Raw genomic sequence first — 19,872 nt, 5'->3', positions numbered from 1 at the left:
GATTACCAAATCGTCGAGCCGATCTTGAAGGCCATGCTTCTGTGACTGCAAATTTTGCAGTTGCTATGACAGTTGCAGATTGAAAAGTACCAGAAAAACGTCAAGATGGCCATATCTTGACTGTCTTGAACCAACGTTTGTCTCATAGAGTTAATATAACTTGCTCAGTATGCTAAACTCTATGGTTTGTCTTGAACACGAGTCTTAACCAATATTTGCTTCAACTCTAAACCAAGGTAGGTTGACCCAACTGTTCGTTGCCATCTGTGACGCAGTACGCTTGCGGCCTGCTCGCAACACTGAGAACTGTCGCTCAATGCCGCTCATGTTGCTTATGTGTTGCCGCTGGCAGCCGCTGGGGCAGCGGGTGCAGCAGCGGGCGCCTTGCGTTGGAGAGGCAGGAGCGGCTCAAACTGTCATATGGGAGTGAGGACCGGGACAGCGATGAGTAGAAGCACGTGTACTGTACGATAGCGACCCTCTACTACGGCTTGGCTGCTCTGCACTCGCCGCCTGCAGGACTTTACTGGGTCCCGACATGGACTACCCCGGCCGAAAGTTGTCGTGAGTATGATCTCGGTTTCGGGAGATCTTTATAAGCCTAACGCACAATACGACGGGACTGGAGCGCTGTCTGTAGATACTGTACTGCTCGAGCTTTCTTTTTTTAAATTTTATTTTTCTGCGCGATTGCCTAGGTGTGTAACGCTTCCTTGCGATGCTGCTGACTTGTAACAGCCTCTGCTCGTGTGCGCAGATAAGGAGGTGGGGTGGGGGGTGAGGGGCGGGGCGGCCCCGCAGCGTCCTGTGCACCGGTTATCTCACAGCGCACTTGTCTCTTGACCGCAGCACCTCCGGAGATTCCTTGTATGAAACTTTAGGTCTGCCAAAGACATCGACGCCAGATGACATAAAGAGGACGTACCGGCGGGTGAGTTGCACCTTGGACTGCTCGGTTGACCGTTTTGGTACTGTCAGCCACGTTAAACATGAAAGTTTGAAACACTCGCTGTTTATAGTACAAAATTACAGGGGCATGGCTTGCTTGTAAAGTGACTGTGATGGGGCTCATATCTAAAGTATTAACGCGGCTGGTGCAACTCTGATTGCCATCTGCATCAGCTCTAACCTGTTATACAAGTTGAAGCAAAACTTCCTATATGAAGTACGCAGTATACACACGAAAAATTCCCCTAGCAGAATTTGCTTGGTAACGATTCTATTGCGCAATTGCCTTAGCAATCACTTGGATGTTTTCAAAGCGTCTTATATGTTCCTTCCTCTGTTCATTTCATGCCTGTAGTTAGCCCTCAAGTATCATCCGGACAAGAATCCTGATAACCCAGAAGCTGCAGAAAAAGTAAGCCACCCTCATTAGCATAAGTTTCTTATGCTTACCTGTGTAGAATTTTGTCAGAAGTAACTTTTCTTTTGTACCATACATTGCAGCTGTATGTTTGGCAACTTGTCTTTCAAATTTGATATTGTGGAGATGGGTTTGCACGAGGCTTACCCTATGGGGGACGGTCAGGAAAACACACGATGTGCGCAGAAAGGCACCTCGATCCCCACAATAGCAGCGCAGCATCGTTGAGATACCTTATGCTGTACCTTAGGTTCTGCGACACATTCCTGAGATTTCTTTCGGCTCCAAGAAAATCTGGATGCTTAATTGTTTTACATTTGATGAATTTGAGTTTATTTGCAGCTTCCATAAGTTTTGCATGCTAAAAATTTTAGGTTAATCAGTATTTTATTATTTGTGTGGTTGTACTTAGCGGCTTCAATCCCGGCCTCAGTGGCCACACTTCTCTGAGGGTGGAATGAAAAAATACTTGTCTAGCTGTGCTTTAAGTGCACACTAAAGAACCCCAGGTCATCAAAATCAATCTGAAAACCTCCACTGCCTTCATTGCCTTCTGTGTAGCTTCAGATAATTATTCAGGCTTCACATAAGCTTGGCTTTTATGTACTCCTTTTGTGCTATCGTTTTGCTGGCAGTCTGCTCAGGAAAAGAAATGCAAGTGGACAACACTCTTACGTGCACCTTTACTGTCACATGAAAGCTTTCTTCCATTTGAATGTGCTGCAGAATGAATATATTTACTCTGTATTAGCATTGAACATTGAGCTAGCAAGTCTGTCGGGCTTGTTCTCCAAAAGTTTGCATCCCCTTCATGAGAAGCAGTTCCAAAGTTGAAAAAGGTGTTTATAAACATTGCTCTAATGAGCTGGTATTTCCTGCGCAAGGCAATCAGTCACTGGCATGCAATTTTCAGCGAACGTTTCATTGAAAGCCTTAAGCATTACAAGACAACGCTGGTGATTCTGCTGCCCATTTTTAATTGTCACTTTGTATGACCTGGGCACAGCCATATTAGGTACCTTGGCCATGTTAGAATATGCTTCTGACCCATGTGACTGCTTAGTCAAAGGTGTGGCTCTGTCGAAGACTGTGTCTAATATTTAAAGTTCGAAAGTCGTGTACATAAACCCCTATTTTGGATCAATTTGCTGGGGGAGCAATCACCTTATAAAGGCAAGAAATGATAAGACTAGCCGCAATAAGAAATCTGCAAGCACAGCTTCTGTCTTCTTAGGAGTATCCTTAACTATTTCCATACAGCGCCCATTGGCATCGTTAGCCCTCTATCGATGGTTTGCAACGCCGCTTTCGAGACCTTCCACACTTCTCACAGACATGCTGCACTATTGGACGTGAAGAAGGACAACTATATTTTAGTTTTCTAAGCAGTTCGCTTCTTGCCTGCGACGCGGTGATTTTTAAACGCCCTCCGAAGTTTCGAGATGTATAAGGTAGCATAATCTATGTATAATCTTTTCCTGTATTATACATACCCACTCCTGTATGAGCCTGTGTAAGGCTTACAGTATGACATTAAAAAAAAAAAACCTAGCCCCCAAAAGCTTTATTTGAATACCCACCTGCTGTGCATTGTTGCTAACTTAGCGATAAAGTAGCTGAATATAGCATGTTGTTTAGTTACCCTAATGACAAATTTCTTTTTATAGTCTTAGCCACTTTTTTTACTGACTTTTTGCTGGCCAGTTAGCGTTTCAGGCAGCATTGCATTTCACGCAGCTAAAATGCAAGATTTTTGGCAAACACACACTGTGCTGGTAGAGGCCACCCTATGAATATAGGCATTTTTCAATAAAATAAGTTCATGTTTTATTGTCCACCAAGTTGATCCTATATTTGCTTTTAAGAATCAAGTTACTCGCTGCTGCTCATGCTAAAAGGGATGGGCCAGGCTGTTCTACTGTGCCTTTTTTTATCACCCCTCATGTTGTACCAAGAACATGGAATAATTTTGTAAGTTGCTTGTGCAAATGTATAGGGTTTGAATGCTATACAAATAGCCATTAAGTTGACCTGGTAAAATTCCTCAGGGTACTTGGACTAAGTTCATTGTCTTTGCCCCATTTTATCCCAAGGGGGACATGCACTTCCATTGAACACCTCTTCTAAAGGAATATTGGAGAGTTTATTAGTGAGCCATCTGGGTGCATCACAGCGGCTTTTCTGGGTGAAGCAAATTCTACAAAACATTATACCATTTCAAGAAAACAGAGGTGAAGTTGCTTTTTCACATTCAGACCATTTACTTGCATCTCCAAGAGTTATAATTGGAAAAATACACAAAGGAACAATAAAAACAATGCAAACAATAAAAATACAAATTTCGAGCTAGTCATCATCATCACTTAATTACACTTTATTAGAATGTTTTGGTCATGACCTGGCAACTTCGGGTAAAAATAAGTTGACACTCCACTCACATTTCAAGCATGTGCTCACACTTTAAGCATGTATCAGTATTCCTTTTGTCCATAGCTGCCATGGATTCTTCAGGGTACTTTGTGTGGGCTGTCTATTTTGTTGTGGATCAGACAGACTTACTGGCAACTTGACTGATCTTGACCTCCCTTTATGCAAGTAGTATATGACAGACTTGTGTAGTCTGGGTTCCTGCATACGAGAGTCATTATCTCCACCAGTCCCTTGCGCTGGTCTTGTAGCCATGTCAACAGGCCACGTTTGCATTTGGAAAAGGAATGTACTGCAACATGGAGCAGCAGTGTGTCACATTTATTTGCACCTTGCTGGTCTCTGTGTGTATTGGCCATTATAGTCTGAGTGTAGGTAGTGTAGCCTCTTCACCATTAACTATACAGCCGTATTAAGAGTAGGCAGGCACCGGGCCAACTTAGCATTCACTATGACATGTGATGTCCACGCAGTTCAAGGACATCAATCGAGCGCACTCCATTCTCACGGACCTGACCAAGCGCAACATCTATGACAACTATGGTTCCCTGGGCCTCTACGTGGCTGAACAGTTTGGTGAAGAGAATGTCAACACCTACTTCGTGCTCACCAGTGGCTGGTGCAAGGTGGGTGCGCAGAATGTACTAAAATTAGTACTGTCTAAATTTTAGTGAGGTGACACTTGTGGCAGCAGCCTAGACTACTCGTAGGACTGACAGTCAGCAAGTAGGTTGGCAAGTTGGCCTAGGGGCAGTGACACATGTAAAATGGCATTGCACCAAGGATTTTATGCTTTTGTGCATGCAACCTCTGGTTTAAAGCAAAGAGTGGCAAAAAGGAACAAGAAAAGCAGTGTAGTTTCTTGTGCCTGAACTTGACACTTTGAAATACCTAATTGCATATTTATTCTCCGTACAAGTTACTTCTCTAGTAGGAAGTAGCGATGCTTCTTCTGTGCAAATTGTGCCAAGAAGTGAACCCTGCTACATTTTGGCAAAGTATGAGAAATCTGTGCCCACCCTGCGCCAGAAAGGTTGCCCAAGCTTTCATAAATGGAACAAAGTCCTCAAGCGCTGTTTCTTCACACCATTGAAAGTGTCATGGTGCGGACCAGCAGCAGAGTTACGTCTGCGGTGGACTGAGCCAAGGCTCTCAAATTAAGCCAGGATCGTACTGCTGTTTCTTCCGTGGGCTGTTGTCTATTTTCAATATTGCCTTGCTGCATGCAGGTTGCTTAGGCAACGGGACTGTGCCGCATTTCAGGTGGCAGCAAGCAATGATGTTGGTGCCGAGCCAGACCACGTGCTGTTCTCCTGTATGGCCAATGTAAAACGGCGACCGAAGTTTCGGACACTGTACGATGTCTTGCTCTCTAACATTACTCGCACAATGTCCGAGACATGGCGGCCGTGCGGCCGTGAACAAAGTTGCTTCCATTCAATTTGTCACCCTCACTTTCGATGGTGAGGTGATTTCATGGCTTTAAGGTTTCCCGCTATTAACATTGTGTTCTACTCTGCACCAAACAGCAACTTTTGCCGCTGGATACTGACAAAGTGGCGCTGGTTAGGCTGAGCTGCATTGTATGGCCATGACAAATTCGCTGCCGGCCGATGTGATGGCGGGCAGCAAGGCCGTCTTGGCAATGTGGCCGTCAATTTGTTTGGACCAGTGAACCACCTCGGCGATGTGGCACGAGATCATGGGCTATACTGGCCGAGACTGGGTTCGCAGAAGCCGAGACTGGGTTCGCAGGTGACATGCCAGCAGCTACTGTAAATGCTTTTGCAAAGGTTGTTTTTGAGCTTACAGGAGGAAACGGTGAAAGCTTTCATGTAGGCAGAAAGTTCCAAACTGAAATTGTGCATCACAGCCTAATCGACAGCGTCACAGTCAAAGGTCGAGCGCATATCTGCACTTTGCGACGGTGCATGACACACCTCGAGCTGCATGACGATGAGTGAATGCGAAACGCCCCCAAGGTGTCGACCATCGCATTATTTCATTATTTATTATTGTAGATGGTACATATCAGTAAAGCACACCACAGGGCAAAATTCAGTCAGTTTAGTTTTCCATATCACTGGCATTGTGAAAAGCAGCAAAATAAATTTTACTGCTCAGCTCATGTTTAGGGAATGCCCGAACATTCGGACGTTTTTGAGGGAAATCCGAAAATTGGTTGGTTACTGTTTCTAATAAAAAAAATTGACACCCTTGCTAATTTCACATTCAGATGTGAAAGTCTTGACACAAGGAGGAATGCACTATGTGATGTAGGTGATTATGTAGTATGCCAGCCTAGAATCCTGGCAGAGCTTATAAAACAGCTGCGCTACTGCCCTCTGTTGACTGAGATTCCCCGGCAAGAAGCCATGTCAATTGAGAGGGGGATGTGGAATGGGTATGTTTATAGACTCGAACCTATGATTGTAGAGTTATCCTATTGAGTGTCAAGCTCGATGATGAATATCTTGGAACGGAAGCGTTCTCGAAAAAAGAAATTAAGTTGTCCTCCAATTGCTCATTCAAATTTGTTAAACATATATACCGTAAATTGGCAATAAAGAACATTTTTATTTACCCGCTCTACTTTTTCACAAAAACTGTCTGCCAAAGCCAAAGCACACAAATCACCTGTGCAAGCAATGTTTTGTTATATAGCATTAGTTTTATTCAAATTACTTATACATTAACATTAGAGGACTTGTATAATCTGGAAAGAACTGTGTTGCGACAACAAAGCGAAAATAAAAAATTCCGTTACATTTAAGGAGGTAAAGAAAGAATGCACCCATTACACTAGGACTAGGCTCTACTGCATTACAGTGGAATCTCGATGATACGATCACGGCTAATACGAATTTCCGGATGATACGAATTTTTCCGTGGTCCCGGCCGAGCCCCATTACTTTGCAACGTGCTAGAGTACGGTTGTTACGAATCGATTTTCGACCCGCGTTGGTTGATACGAATAAACGCCGCCCCACCGACGGCCGTGAAAGAGAACAGCGCGAAGTCACGCGCTTTCTCCCTTTCTCTTTTGGTTCGGAGGCGCGGACGCGACGCCGGACAGCGCAGAGGCCGCGAGTGGGCGCGAAGAGCTTGAAGATGTGGCGCTTTTGTTGCTTTTGTGCTTTTCCTGCTTTTCGGCGGCCGCCCATCGGACGGAGTGGCTGCTGTGCTTCGGGCCGCGTTCTTTGCATTTGCGCTATTTTGCCTAGTCGCAGCGAGCTATGTCGACCGAGATGCGATCTCGGCTCTCGGCGGGAGCCTCCGTTGGCGCGTCTTCCGTCGACTGCGTTATTGGTGCCGATGGCACAGGGCGATTGTCGGTTTCGCTGCTGGAGTCACACGGTGCAAGGTAGCGCGGCACGTTCAGTCGGGTGCTCCTCCGCTTCTCCCGCTTATCGCCGTATTTTTCTTGCCGTAGGAGGCTTCTGTTTCCGTATTCCGAAGGCGTGCTTCGTCCAAAATTTGTTCTCCAACGAGCGACGATCCATCGCTAACCTGGGAGCTCTCAGTAATCCGAATTCCGCTTGTCAAGTGAAGACGCCGGCATGGTTTACGAAGCAGACAACTGCGGTTGCCATCTTGCCCCTGCCACAGCAGCAACCAATGGAGAGACACCTTTCAGCACGGCAGCCAATCGGAGGCCCGCTTTCATCGGAGGGCCCATTTGACTACCTATTGCAGACCCGCACTTCTTTTGAGTTTGCATGTTTGTTACAAGATGGCGACAACGGACGAATTGAGAAGCGGAACGGCGAAACTTTGAGCTTTCGAACGATACCAAGATGGCGGCGCTCGGTGGCGGGAAATACGAGATATGTCTCCATGAATTGCGGTGATCTGGCGCGATTTAAAGCTGTTTTCTCGCCCTGCGCACTGACGAATAAATCTTTTTCGGCCACTTTTAGTGCGTTTTCAGCCAAACCATTTTGATACAGTGTAGATTAAGCGTTGCAGATACCGAAACGCGTGGTTTTCAAAAATCAATTTTTCTCGCGATTTTCGCGATCTAATCCCCTCATCCCCCCATAATTTAGTTAGTTTTAATTGTGTTTCGATGATACGAATTTCGGCTAATACGAATATTTTTCATGACCCCGTGAGATTCGTATCATCGAGATTCCACTGTATCAACATACCTTCTTTTTTTTCACAGTGCTTCATTCTGAAATATACATTTATAGCAGTGAAATCATGTTGAAGGTTCTCAAAACACCTCCAAAGTCTGCATGTTGCCCATCCAAGCACTTCTATGCTTTTCTAAGTCACTGAAGTGCTTTTAAGCACATCTTAGGATACCACCGCTTTGTCGCACGCTATAGGGAGGACTATGATGAAGGTGGGGTGTCATTTCTAGCGTTTGGATTGAGGTTATGTAACAGCAACCACTTACTGCTTTCACATGACTTGCCGTACTGTAAAAGCTTGAAGTATTAGTTTGTAATTGCTTTCATAATCTTGCTCCGAAAGTGCATTTTGCTGCTCCATAAGCTGCTCCGAAATGGCATGGGCCAGTAGCATTCCTGAAGAAACCACCATAAAGGGACACTAAAGACAGCAATTCAGTCTAGACCGAGTCTATTTCTATTCAAAAGTCTATTTTCATTCGTTTGGTGGGAGAAGATTGATATAGTCAATTTCCATTATTTCGACTCTGACTGGACCAATGAAATTGATAAATACAGTAGAACCCCACTGATATGTTTTTTCACGGGACCGTAAAAAATAAACGTAAGAACTGAGAAATAGGAAAAATTGAGAAACAAGAGTAGTGAACTGCACACAATTTTATTTCAATTATTACGTTTGAAAAAAAAAGTAGCAGTTTCGCTTGAAAGCTGAAGCATCGATTGCGATAGCAAATTAGTAGACAGCTATACAAGGTAAGAATATTAGTTTTATCGTCTGTATAAACTTGTAATGATTTGCTTATTAACTATATTAACAAGCATGGTGTCAGGACGCACAGGCAAACATGAACACATCACACTTGTTGAGCGTGGACACTCACTATCAAAACGCTTCCGTGAGGAAGTGTCGCAGCAGCAGTAAGCGATGCGACATTGGTGCTGTGTATCGCTTCAACGCAAACTGAGCGCCGAGAACACACAGCACACACAAAGCTACGAGCCGTCGACGCACCTGCACTGCCTAGACTCTGCACACAACGCACATCGCTTTGAAGATGTGGCCTGTGCGACCGCGTAGTACGCAGTTGATGCCAGAGTACCACGCCGCGCGGGCGCGCACTTTTTCCACGTCGCAGATCGCTTTCAAGATTCGGCGGCCGTTGCCAGAGTAAATCCCCCTCACCCCCCCCCCCCCACCCGTGCCTCGCGCGCGGCAGAACAAGCGCGCTTCCGCCCCGCTTTTCTCCTTTGCGCGTGCAAGATTGAGCTGCAATCATCGGCTGACCCTTGCATGCTTTCACTCGCACATACAGCATACGGAGCCAGCAACGGCGTTATCGCCCTTGGACTTCATACGGAATAGCTATGTGCCAAGACCATTTTATTCGGCCTGGATGGATGGATGGATGGATGGATGGATGGATGGATGGATGAGGCTGAACCCTTTAAATCGGGCGGTGGCACACGCCACCTAGACGTGACTATTAAAATATATTGTACTTTGTGGTGGGTGAAATTTCACCCCTGCCTTGATTTTAGCCACCAATCAGATAACTTCCGTTAATGGTTATTTCTACCGCTCAAGGTAGGTCACCACCTTCAAGAAAAATTTTCACAGTTACGGTCCGAAAGTTACAACTGCACTTTTGGTGTGTAAAGCTTAGTTATTTTGAATATTTAAAATCAGAAAATTGCTGAAAATTAAAATTCTTTTTTTATAAAAATCAAAATGTGCCGAAATATGCATGTTGTGCCAACAGTCATAAGTGAAAAATGGTCGATGCGATTCAAATGCGACTTAGCAGGGATGTAGTGAGGACAACAGCCTGTGCATCTAAGTACCATCATCACCGTATCTCAAAGCTGAGGTGCGTTATCAGAAAAAAGCTAATAAAGATTATATCCGGCAGGTTTTATTTTTTACGCAATTGGCCGTAGTATAAAAAGTTTCTGCTCATTTTCATTAATTCTGCTTGAATGCACAGCTCTATGTATAACAAAACAGCACACAAAATTTTACGCGAAAATATTTATTACACGGAGAGTTATCACTGTTCGTGCAACTGCACAAAGCAAAACATGTTTTGAGAAAAAACGGTTTAAAGATTTCAAATGAATGTTTATGTAATAAAAAAAACATCAGAAATGCCTAAAATCTACCAGGCTCATAGCTTGGGCCCTCCTTGGAAGAGGCACGGTCTTCTTTTGAGCGAGCTGATGCACGGATTTTTTTTCTTGCCTGCTTTGCGTCTCCACCTGAGTTGTGCGCGGCCTTCCTCACACGGCAGCAATCACTGGTCAGGCACGCCATCGTCGTGTAGTGGCCGGGTTTTTCATATTTCATAGAATACACAGAATTTCTTCACGAGTGGATAGTGCTAAATCCACGATGTTCAAAAAGCGCAAGAAAAAGCACACGTGACACAGACGCAAGCGCCACGCGAACGCGCGCAAAGTAAACAGTGTGCTGTATCGCCCCGTAGCCCTCTAGTGTAATTTTTTTAATGAACTCAGAAAATAACTTGCCTCAAAAGACTTACGAAAGCTTAAGAATGAACTAAAGCATACTAAAATGATGTAATATTCATTCTGAGAGACTTTTATGACGAAGTAGCAGACGCCGTGGTATCAGAAACCTTCAGTTTCGGTTTCGGACGCATCTAGGAGGGGTTGGAAAAATCGCCAGAACTTTTGAACCGCTTGAGCTATCAAAATAATTCTTTTTGCTAAATATTCTTGAATAGACAGGGAATCAAAAAATATTAATTTTAAAAAATAATCAGTTTTCGAAGGTGGTGACCTAACTTAAAGATTATTTTGCCTCCACTGTCCCTGAACCCCAATGCTTCGAAAAAATCAGCCCTGTTGCTTTGCACTGTAGGGTTAAGCCCTTTACAGAAAAGTATGAGGTGTTCAACCGTTTCCTCTTCCTCTCCACATGCACCGCACAACGTTTCTATACCTTGGCACTTGACTCGGTACATCTTAGTCCGCAATACTCCCATCCTGGCTTCAAACAACAAAGAGCTTCCCCTAGAATTATCATATTTTCTTTGGCAATTTCTTGCTTCAAAGCTCTGTGTGTTCCCAGTGCTGATTTCGTCTGCATCCCTGTTTTCGACGGACCCCTCTCTGTTTCTTTAACCTTTTTCTTAACCGCTGTTTCCTGGTTTGCACCCCTCCTGCAGTCCAAATATTTGATTGACAATTTTCTGGTCAGCTTCCTCCATTTTGTATCAACATTCCTCATGTACAAATAACTGAAAACTCTCCTTGCCCACCGCTTTTCTGCCATTTCTCTCAATCGCTCCTCAAATTCTATTTTGCTGCTGGCTTCCCTGCCCTAGAATGACGTCCATCCCATGTCACCCTGTACCCCCTGATTTGGTGCATTTCCGTGTGCTCCCAGAGCCAGTCTACCCACCCCTCACTGCTTAACTTCCAACCTTGCTTGAACCTCTGATCTCATGCACAGGACCGCATTGCCGAAAGTCAAACTAGGGACCATCACCCCTTTCCAAATCCCTCTCACCACTTCGTACCTATTGTAATTCCACAGTGCCCTATTTTTCATCACAGCTGCATTTCTGCTACCTTTAGCCGTCCCATATTTTTCATGTTCCGTTAGGTACTCAGCCCCATTGTTTATCCACACTCCAAGATATTTGTACTTATCCGCTACCTCCAGCGTAATCTCCTGTATCCTATGCTCGCTGCCCTGATTATCATAAAAAATCATGACTGCCGATTTTTCTTTGCTAAACTTCAAACCTAAGTTATCTCCCTCTTTACCATAGATGTCCATTAATCCCTGCAAGTCTTCCTTGCTGTCAGCCATAAGTACAATGTCATCCGCGTACGTCAGTCCTGGTAATGACTGTTTAATCGATTCTCCTTGCTTGAAAAAATGAAAAGGTTGAAGCCAAGTCCGCTCCTCTCAAATTTTTTCTTTAACCCTTGTAAATACAGCATGAACAACAGAGGTGACAGAGGGCACCCCTGCCTAAGCCCCTGCTGTATCTCTATAGGCCCAGGTACCTTGTTCTCCCATTTTATAAGCACCTTGTTACTTTTATAGATATCTTTTAAAAGATTACTTACTCCATCTTCGATATCTATAGTGCCCAGTATGTCCCACAAATCCTTTTGGATTACACTGTCATAGGCTCCCTTGATATCCAGAAATGCGAGCCATAGGGGACTGTGTTCCTTTTCTGCTATTTCAATACACTGTGTCAACGAGAACAAATTATCTTCTAGCCTTCTTTGTTTCCGGAACCCATTTTGTAGTTTCCCCAGCACCTCGTCGCCCTCCACCCATGCCTGCAGCCTGTCCTTTATAATCTGCATCACCACCCTGTAAACCACTGACGTCCCTGTTATGGGACTGTAGTTGTTTATGTCGGCTTTGTCCCCCTTTCTCTTATATATCATGCTAATCCTGCTTAGTCTCCACCCATCGGGGGCTTTACCGTCCATTATCATTTTGCTCACTGCCTCTCTTAATGCTTTCTTAGATTTTGGGCCCAATGTCTCTATTAACATAATGGGGATGCCATCAGGACCTGTCGACGTGCTGCTAGGAACCCTCTTCTCTGCCCTTTCCCACTCGCTTTGTTCAAGTGGAGCCACTGCACTAACCAGTCTATCCTCACCAAATTGAGTACATGCTACGTTTCGTTCTTTAAGTATTGTTCTTATATGTTCCATTGCCTCATCTCCTTCTAGCCGAACACCTTGAGCTGTAACTATAAACCTCTGCTCTAGGCTAGTCTTATTACTCAAGGAGTTGAGATGTTTCCAAAATTTCGCTCCTTTTCTATCCTTTTTTGTTTACTTCCGACTACCATTGGGTCCCCTTTCTTCTAATCTTCTCATTGATCAAATGGGATGCTTCCCTTCTACTGTTTAAGAAGTTATCCCATTTTCTGTCTACATCAGCTTCTTGTTCACCTCTCCGCTTTGAATATCTGTGTTCCCTGGATGCTTCCTGACGTTTCTCTACGTTTTCTGTTCCCTTTGGGCCTGACTCGTACCTTAGCAAGCTCTAGCTCAAATAGCCCTGTTAAATTTGCATATATCCAGTCTGTTTTAGTATCCTCTGAAAAAACTTCCTCAATTTGTGGGGTCGCCATTTCCAGCTGCTTTTCCGAGTAAAATATCCCACCTGGTTGTTCAACTTGCCTCCTACCTACTTTCATTTCTCTTCTAAACCTCACCCTAATACGTTTGTGATCACTACCTAGACTTCTGGAGCCATATTCATCTATGTTCATTACCTTTAGCCTATCATGCATCCTATGTGACATTAGTGCATAATCTATCGTCGACTGCAGGCTCCCTACCTCCCATGTTATATGCCCTTCATTCACACTTCTCAGTACTGTTGCGTACAACTAAGTCATGCCTTTCCCACATATTCAGCATCATGTTGCCTGCTGAGTCTGTGTACCCGTCCATGTCGTCTATGTGTGTGTTCATATCTCCTAGTATAATAATCTCGCACCTTCCTCCTCGCTCATTAATGTCACTTGATATGCATTCGAGCATTTTTTTGTTTTCCTCTTTGGTATTTGCTCCTGTCCACAGGTATACAAACCCAAGGAGTGTCTGCTCTCCTGCAACTTTCCCTTTTAGCCATAAATGCTCCTTGCATTCCTGTTTGACCCTTTGCCAATTCATACTTTTATGAAAGAATGCACCAATTCCACCCCCTTTTCTGCTGCCCTCTGTTCTATTGCAATATTCCCATGCGTAGTCAGGATTACAGGGTGGTTGCTCCATGTCCCTAAGATGTGTCTCCACAAACCTGTATACCATCAGCTTTTCCTGCCTTCGTTGCTTGTCTATCTCCTCCCACTTCAGCCTATTCCTGCCACCTTGCATGTTAATATACCCTATGTGTGGATAACCTTGCACTGGAGCTTACGTCTATCTCTTCTCCTACAGACTCTACGTTTCTTGAATCCTGGGGCCTCTCTGGGTCCGTCTTTGTCTACACTGGTGGCCTTCTCTTGTCCCCCCCCAAAAAAGACGTTGCTTGGCGGCCTATCCTACTACCTACCCTCCTACCTGTGGCACCACTGTAATGAATGCCATCCTGTGCAAAAGGGTGGGAGCCAGGCTCGTACGCGTCCCGGTTTATGTCCATTATGCCATACCCAAGTGGTCGACTCAGACCCCTAATGACCCGGTTAGCGGTGGCGCGTTCAAACGATCCGTGTTCGTCCATACTGGTGTCCTGCTCTTAGCCTCGCGAGACGGTCCCGCAAAGCGGGCCGGCACACGCGCGAAGTGTTCATGCGTGTTGGTCACCGATCCCAAGCCAAAGAGAAAGCGCCTTCAACCTTTTTCTCCCAAGTCACCCCGCCGTTCGGTGGCGTTAGCATCGCGACACTCGCGACATCTCTCGCAATGCGCCGCCAGCACTACGACCACCGCCAGCGCTTAGCCACGCGGAGAAGCCGGATTACGGGAGACGCGAGCTATGCGGGGAAAACATCAGGGGATGCGTGAGAGTCGTGCATCCCCACAAGCCTCAACCACACTCCGTTCCATCCCGCTAGTGTGGCACTGGACCTCTGGGATTGTGCATATGGTCATATGGCACTTTCGCAGAGGCTTCTGAGTTTACGCAACTCAACCTCTGTCTCTTTAGGTTCTGGCTCCTTCCCTTCAGCGCATCGTTGAGACCAGCATGGATAACGACCAGATTTTTGTGCTCCATGTTGTTCCATGCCACCTTCTGAGCTTTTGCCATTGCGTCAACCATGCACTTCCCTGACTGGGCCTCCACCCTCACCCGGCTGTCTGCCTTAACTTTTGTAAGGACGCCCTCCTCAACCCTCGCTATGTTGGAGTCCCCCACCACCAGGACCCTTCGCTCTACACGTTCGCCTATCGCATGCGATTGCTGTCCTCCAGTTCGCGCTAGCTGGTCCTCCACCCGCCGTGTGCCACTGACACGCGGCAACAGGCTCCCTGTCGCTCGTCCCGTCCCACCCGCACGACATTGCTGTAGCATTGTGGAGTCCCCCTGTTGCCGCCAGCTCTCTCTCGCCCGCTGTTCTACTGTCCCTAGGTGTCCCTCCCTGCTCCCATAGCCTGCCTCTGCCCGAGACTTCGCGCTGTCCCCGCCGCCCGCCTGACGCTGCTCCGACCCGGGATTACGCGCTGCCTGTGCCATTAGCGCCTCCACCCGCCGTTCCAGCACGGCCCACTTTTCCCGTTCTTTTTGTAGCTCGCCAGCTATTCGCTCTACCAGGTTGGCCTCCGCCGCCCCCTCCCTGACGACCTTCACCTTCTTTGGTGAGATCTTTGAATGGCACCCTCTCCTGTGTGACGTCAATGGGGGGACTTCGCTGCCGCGCTATCGCTACCTGAAGGCAGCTTGGAGCTGTTGGCCATCCTGCTCTGCTCGAGTTTTTGAAACGCGAGTCTGCAGGTTTTTTGACCAGTATGTACGGAATGTTCCAGGATACTATTCCCTGCAAAATCTAGGCAAGTCGTCGTCACCACGCACAGTGTAGATTGCTCCTGGTGTTGTCTGTTAGTCATCAGTGTGTAAACGTGCGTGTACCGCATTGGCTTCTCGCCATTGCTGTTCCGTTTTCATGGCGCACTCACAAGATTTGTTGGCTTTTTCTTGACAATGAACTGCGGAAGTTGGCCTTCACCTACGGTGCTTGCGCTGCAATAGTGTGTTTGTTTGTTCATTGTGTGCCGCGTGTTTGGTCGCCTACTTCGTTTGCCACAGACGTTCCCATTTTGTTGCTTCCCAATGCGTTAAGCATATCGTGAAAGAAGTTTGATGCCATTCTCAAGTAACTAGGTGATCACTGCGGTATGTTAATGCATGCACTGCTTGAGCAGCATTGCAGCAAAAGGTGGTCTGGAACATCTGATACAAGGGCAGACAAACTTAGTGAGCAAAACAAAATTACATAGTTTTGTGCTGCAGTACTGACCTTCGCATAATTTTTAATTAAAACATTTCACAGCTCGCCCCTGCGTGTTAGTCGGCTCAGCATAACCCTTTCTCTCCTTGCTCCTACCGTGGGTAGCATGCACATTCCCCGGGCTAGATTAGTCTAGCGATGATATTTAGTGCTATCGCGTAACAAAAGCACGTGACAACCTGATGATGATGAATTTCCAACAATGGAAATTTCTGAAGACAGTGAAAAAAAAAAAACAGCATTTTTTTATATTTCTTAAACTTTGCCGACTTATTCTCCTCCACATCAGCTTTCACAATCATTAAAAACATATTGCATCGTCTTGTTCCATTCATAGTTACAGCCCGTTGAATCAGACCCTTACGCAAGGGTAGGCAATTGTTGTAGATCCGACTTCTTGCCCGCTAAGTGTATAGAATGCAGGCAGGATTGAATTTCTTTCTTGAAAGGCCAGTAGTACCGAAAAAGGTGGAAAGTGTGAACGTGGCGCTCCAGTGGCAAAGCAAGATGTAGAACGCCAAGGGAAACAAAAGCAAAACTATCGGTAACCGGATGCGCGTGCCTATCTCAGATGACAGCAGATGGCCTGAACAGCAGACGGCCTGACTAAAATCCCTATATAAGAAAAGTACCGCCATCCTTTGATAAACGCCGCTTCTCTCTCTCCTGTATCGCCGATTGGACGATGATAGCACGCGCTTTTCACTTCTTTATATTTTCTTTTTTTCCGCTTCTGAGCCATGTTCAAAGTCCTCTGCGCAGCCGCAGTCGCCGGCGGCGGCGCGCGCCCGGCCTGAAAGCTTCAACGTGGACTTTCTAGGTGCGCCACCGTCGACTTGGCTTTCGCGAGCAAAAAGTAAAGAAAAAAGCAAGCGCTTTAGGAGAGGAGGCGGCAGAGGAAAGAGTAGGTGGCGGTACTTTTCTTATATAGGGACTTTAGACCTGACAGGAGATGGCCCTTATCGATCCGCTGTTCACACTTTATTTGACACCAATAGTGCTTGCGCTTTGCTCTTACTCTAGTGCTCCTGTGCATCTCATGGCGACAAAGTATAGTTCTGAGCGAGTGTATTGTGCAGACTACCTTTCTAAGCACAAGAAGCTCATTGCAAAGAAGCGAAATTCAATTCTCGCAGAGTTACCGACGTAGACGTCAATGCACCTGCCGTGGTTGCTCAGTGGCTATGGTGTTGGGCTGCTGAGCACGAGGTCGCGGGATCGAATCCCGGCCACGGCGGCCGCATTTCGATGGGGGCGAAATGCGAAAACACCCGTGTACTTAGATTTAGGTGCACGTTAAAGAACCCCAGGTGGTCCAAATTTCCGGAGTCCTCCACTACGGCGTGCCTCATAATCAGAACTGGTTTTGGCACGTAAAACCCCATAATTTAATTTAGACGTCAATGCTTTGGAGCAACCTTTAACATCCGAAAGATCAGTAACTGTCATAGAGAAGGACTACTTGTACTACCCGTGCTTTCGCTACTTCGGCAATGAAATATCCTCACGGAACACACGGTTGAGCGATGGCTTTTGTATGCCCCCTGAAGAAGAAATCGACGTCGTCAACCAGATCATTACGACTACCTGCGTGTCCCCTTTGAAACGTCCAGGCGCAGTGAGAAGTCTGGACACGCCTGCTTACATCAAAAAAAAACAAAGTGAGGTGCAGAAGACAGTAGTGGAAAATGTTCGCAACAAGATACGCCGGGCGTACAACCAATGTGATGCATCGGGAAATTCAGCCGAAGGAAAGTGCTCCTTCTGCGAGCAGTGGACCGAAAGCTTTTGGCAAGCCTATGCAGCATCGACGGCACTCCGGGAACGTTATCACCTTCTCACTCTCCTGCCATCAACACTAGCTAAACATGAGATTCAGAAGCTTATTCCTGAAGCATCGATGTATCAAATCAACAAGTCCAGGAAATTGAAAGGAAATCACGCTGTGTGGTACCGACCGGATCCTTTCGCCAGGCACAAGGTGAGCCCTGAGTTCGTATCTGCGGCGCGTGAGAACTGCACGAAGGACGAGTTAGAATGCTCAAGACAAAGCCCTAACAGAAAGGATGTCCTGTCGGTTACGATCGATGGAGAAAAAGCATTAGTAACAAAGAATTTCATGACAAGATCTATTAGAGAGGCATTCCGCATATACAAAGACGACCATCCTGATTCTGGCATTGGCCTATCAAAATTCTACACCTTGCGACCGCGCTGGGTAAAATGTTATCCCCAGCATGATGTGTGCATTTGTGTCATTTGCGCCAACTATGAACTTTGCCTTGGTGCTCTTGAGAGCATTACTGGCCACAGAATCGATTCTGATGACCTTCACTCAGCATTCATTTGCATTCCGTCATCAGCACAGTGCCTTTTAGGCAAGTGCAATCAGCGTCTGAAAGGCGGGTCCCTGACAGTGGAGGAACTTATGTGCCAGAAGACGAAGAAATACTGCTAGCGATGTGGGAGGCACGCGACCTTGTGAAGGTTTTGGATGCTGATACTTTTTTGATTCATCTTTGGGTGTTAGTGGCAAGGTGGATCGTGCACAACCACATCAGGAAGACGCAAGGCAAAGCTATCTACAAGGAAAAGCAATGTACACAGCGTGGGAGCATTGTATTCCACTTTGATTTTGCCGAAAACTGGACTGTCACGATTCCTGACGAAGTTCAGGCATACCACTGGCAAAAGCAGCAAGTATCCGTGTTTACATGCGTGGTAGCAACGAAAAAATCTACGGAGAGTTTGCTATTGTTAGTGACGACTTGAGCCTCGACTCCGCTCATGCCTGCTTGGCTCTAAAGAAAGTGAAAAAATAGGTGGATAAAACCTGCCGATGTACTCCAAGGTGACATATGTGAGTGATGGAGCCGCCAGTCATTTCAAAAATAGATACCGGCTTTACGAGTTCGGAAAGAGCGATTGTCCCAATACCCAGTTGATATTATCAGCAACAGGGCACGGGAAAAACACGTGCGACGGAGTTGGAGGACTCGTCAAGCATCAAGCAATGCTCAACAACTTGAGAACAAACCCTGAAAGTGCAATTCAGGCAGCCAGAGACTTTGTAAGAATTTTATCAGAAAAACTGAAAGGTGTGGATTAATACATCTTGAAGAAAAAGTTGTTGCCTTCTGTGACTTAAAAAAGGATGAGTGGATGAAAGTGCCCGCCTTCCATGGCATTCAGTCTTGGCATGCCTGGCAGCTATACAGGTCAACGGAAGCATCTCCTGAATTGTACGTGGCACGCATAGCTGGGGCTGCATGGAAGGAACTATGTGTACAGGAATGAAGGCAATCAGCGTTGTCGAATCATTTTAAGAAACGATTGCAGCCCAGAAATAAATTCTGTTTTAATGAGGCGGCTCTCCATTACCTTCACAATTTTTCCATTATGCTAAAGATTATTTGGCATACCGTTGCTTGCTTATTGAATTTTATCCTATTTTTGGGCAATCAAAGCTGGGTATTGAATTCTGACTGTGTTTTCGTACAGGTGAATTGCGCAAAACGTCTGTGCTCTTTGATGCCGCAGCGCATCATGAAAACCCACGCGTACAAAACTGATTCCGAATCATTCACTACGGTGTCCCCCACAGCTAATTTGCAGCATTGAGACATAAATGATTGGATACAATATCTTGCCAAAATTCAAAAGTCGTACGCGATCACAAATGTCATAGAATCTTCAGACCTGCATAGTGCACTGATCCTTGCGTAAGGGTCTCATTCGACGGGCTGTAACTACAAATGGAACAAAATTATACAATATATTTTTAATGATTGTGAAAGCTGATGTGGAGGAGAATAAGTGGGCAAAGTTTAAGAAATATCAAAAATTGTTTTTTTTTTTTGTCATCAGAAATTTCCATTGTTTGGTGTTTTCTTGAAGTTAGCCCGGTAGTATCTCTTTATTGAAAGGTTATATAAATATAAGCTTTAGCAGTTTGGTAAATTAGTATGCTTAGAACGTA

The 19,872-nt window shown here is 45.7% G+C and overlaps 1 protein-coding gene across 7 annotated transcripts in view; it reads left to right on the top strand.

Moving 5' to 3' along the window:
- The first annotated feature begins 327 nt into the window (after nt 1-327).
- Nucleotides 328-19,872, top strand: part of LOC119433352 (dnaJ homolog subfamily C member 5) — a 163,394-nt gene continuing 143,849 nt past the window's right edge. For 3 of the 7 annotated variants that reach the window (XM_049658457.1, XM_049658455.1, XM_049658459.1), the window contains exons 1-4: nt 329-564; nt 850-931; nt 1,304-1,360; nt 4,267-4,419. In XM_049658457.1, coding sequence (XP_049514414.1) covers nt 539-564; nt 850-931; nt 1,304-1,360; nt 4,267-4,419 — 318 coding nt within the window. In that variant the 5' untranslated portion in view covers nt 329-538. Of the gene's footprint in view, nt 565-849; nt 932-1,303; nt 1,361-4,266; nt 4,420-19,872 lie in introns of all 7 variants that reach the window. The other 4 variants (XM_049658456.1, XM_049658458.1, XM_049658453.1 and 1 more) reach the window with 2 other exon arrangements.

This window comes from Dermacentor silvarum, chromosome 11 (assembly GCF_013339745.2).
Source record: "Dermacentor silvarum isolate Dsil-2018 chromosome 11, BIME_Dsil_1.4, whole genome shotgun sequence".
NCBI classification, from domain to species: Eukaryota; Metazoa; Arthropoda; class Arachnida; order Ixodida; family Ixodidae; genus Dermacentor; species Dermacentor silvarum.
Note: the sequence above shows the minus strand (reverse complement) of the source record. Positions and strands in the feature narration are given on the sequence as shown.